The 1,358-nt window shown below is 29.5% G+C and overlaps 1 protein-coding gene across 3 annotated transcripts in view; it reads right to left on the minus strand.

Moving 5' to 3' along the window:
- Nucleotides 1-1,358, minus strand: part of LOC106462603 (ectonucleoside triphosphate diphosphohydrolase 2-like) — a 22,883-nt gene that overhangs the window by 13,975 nt on the left and 7,550 nt on the right. For all 3 annotated transcript variants that reach the window (XM_013922547.2, XM_022389909.1, XM_022389910.1), the window contains exons 4-5: nt 1,212-1,219; nt 849-989 (exon numbers count right to left, since the gene is read on the minus strand). In XM_013922547.2, coding sequence (XP_013778001.1) covers nt 849-923 — 75 coding nt within the window. In that variant the 5' untranslated portion in view covers nt 924-989; nt 1,212-1,219. The remainder of the gene's footprint in view (nt 1-848; nt 990-1,211; nt 1,220-1,358) is intronic.

Consider the following 1,358-nt stretch of genomic DNA (forward strand, 5'->3'; position numbering starts at 1 on the left):
AACATAAAAAATAAAATGCACATCCACTCAAAAATAAGATTCTTATGATAGCACATACAATTTTCTTAATACATACATGAAAATAAAAAGGTTTTCATAAATAAGATATGGTTAGGAGAATTTATTTTATATGATGTGTATGATAACTAGTTTTAAATAATAATTAGTCTTTCTCTTAAAAACTAGGGTTGAGGAATTACTTTCTCAGTTGTTTGTAATATTTCTTTAATATGCCCTCCAAAATTTCTACTTGGTCATAACTATCAGATTTGCACCACCCCCCACCTTCCAAAATTTCTACTTGGTCATAACTATCAGATTTGCACCACCCCCCACCTTCCAAAATTTCTACTTGGTCATAACCATCAGATTTGCACCACCTGGATGTGCTATTATACTCTTATCAGTTCTATCAGTCTTCTTATATTTGCAATTGCTATTTATAGTAAAAGCTATTAAGGCTATCTGCTATCAACCCTAATCTTGAACTATTGACCAGTCAACAGCATCCTACCACCCATGGTAAGAGACTTGCTGTCAATCTTATTAACATATCCACAACTTAAAATGTAGGGAATGTTTTAAGATTCAAACCCATCTCCAAGATCTAAAACTTTATTAGAGGGTTAACCTACACCCTTTAAAATATTAATTTTAAGTGCAGTAAAATAAACTACAAAATGAGAACAATATTCTGTAAGACTAAGTAAAGGTTTAATGGTTTCTCTTTAGTGAGTTCTACTTATTTTATGTGCATTTTTGAATTATCCATGAGCAATTTAAGACACTTAAATGTTTTATATTGTGTACCTAAAGAAAAGTTATTTAGATTTACAGTTTAAACTTACATCAAAAGGAATTTCTCCACCTGTCAAAGAATACAGCAATGAAACTGTCAACAGCCCACTTCCTCCCACCACCATGGATATGGTTGCTAATAAGCACCAGTTAATGAACTTGTCATGTTCATCAGCAGCTCCTAAAATTACACATATTTATGGAAATTTATAAACTAGAATTATTTTGAAAAAACAACAAAAAAAGAGACCTGGAAGTAGTATATGGCTATAATTCGTATCTCAGAATAAAACATCAAGAGGCCGATTCACTTAGTATTTGTTTAAGTCATTCAAAACCCACGAATACACAATTATGTAGATACACACAAGAAAAATAAATTTTGAAAATTAATAAGTAATAACTTAAAATATTAAATATATTGATGAATCCTTGCGAAATGTGTTTGATATTAAGTTCCACCTTAAAAAATATTCTTAATCGGAGGATAGTTAGAGCAGTTTTTTTTTTTTTTTTAATCTTTAGATAATTATCAAGAAAATAACTTTTCAATAAAAATT

Source organism: Limulus polyphemus, unplaced genomic scaffold, assembly GCF_000517525.1.
Source record: "Limulus polyphemus unplaced genomic scaffold, Limulus_polyphemus-2.1.2 Scaffold1205, whole genome shotgun sequence".
Taxonomy (NCBI): Eukaryota; Metazoa; Arthropoda; class Merostomata; order Xiphosura; family Limulidae; genus Limulus; species Limulus polyphemus.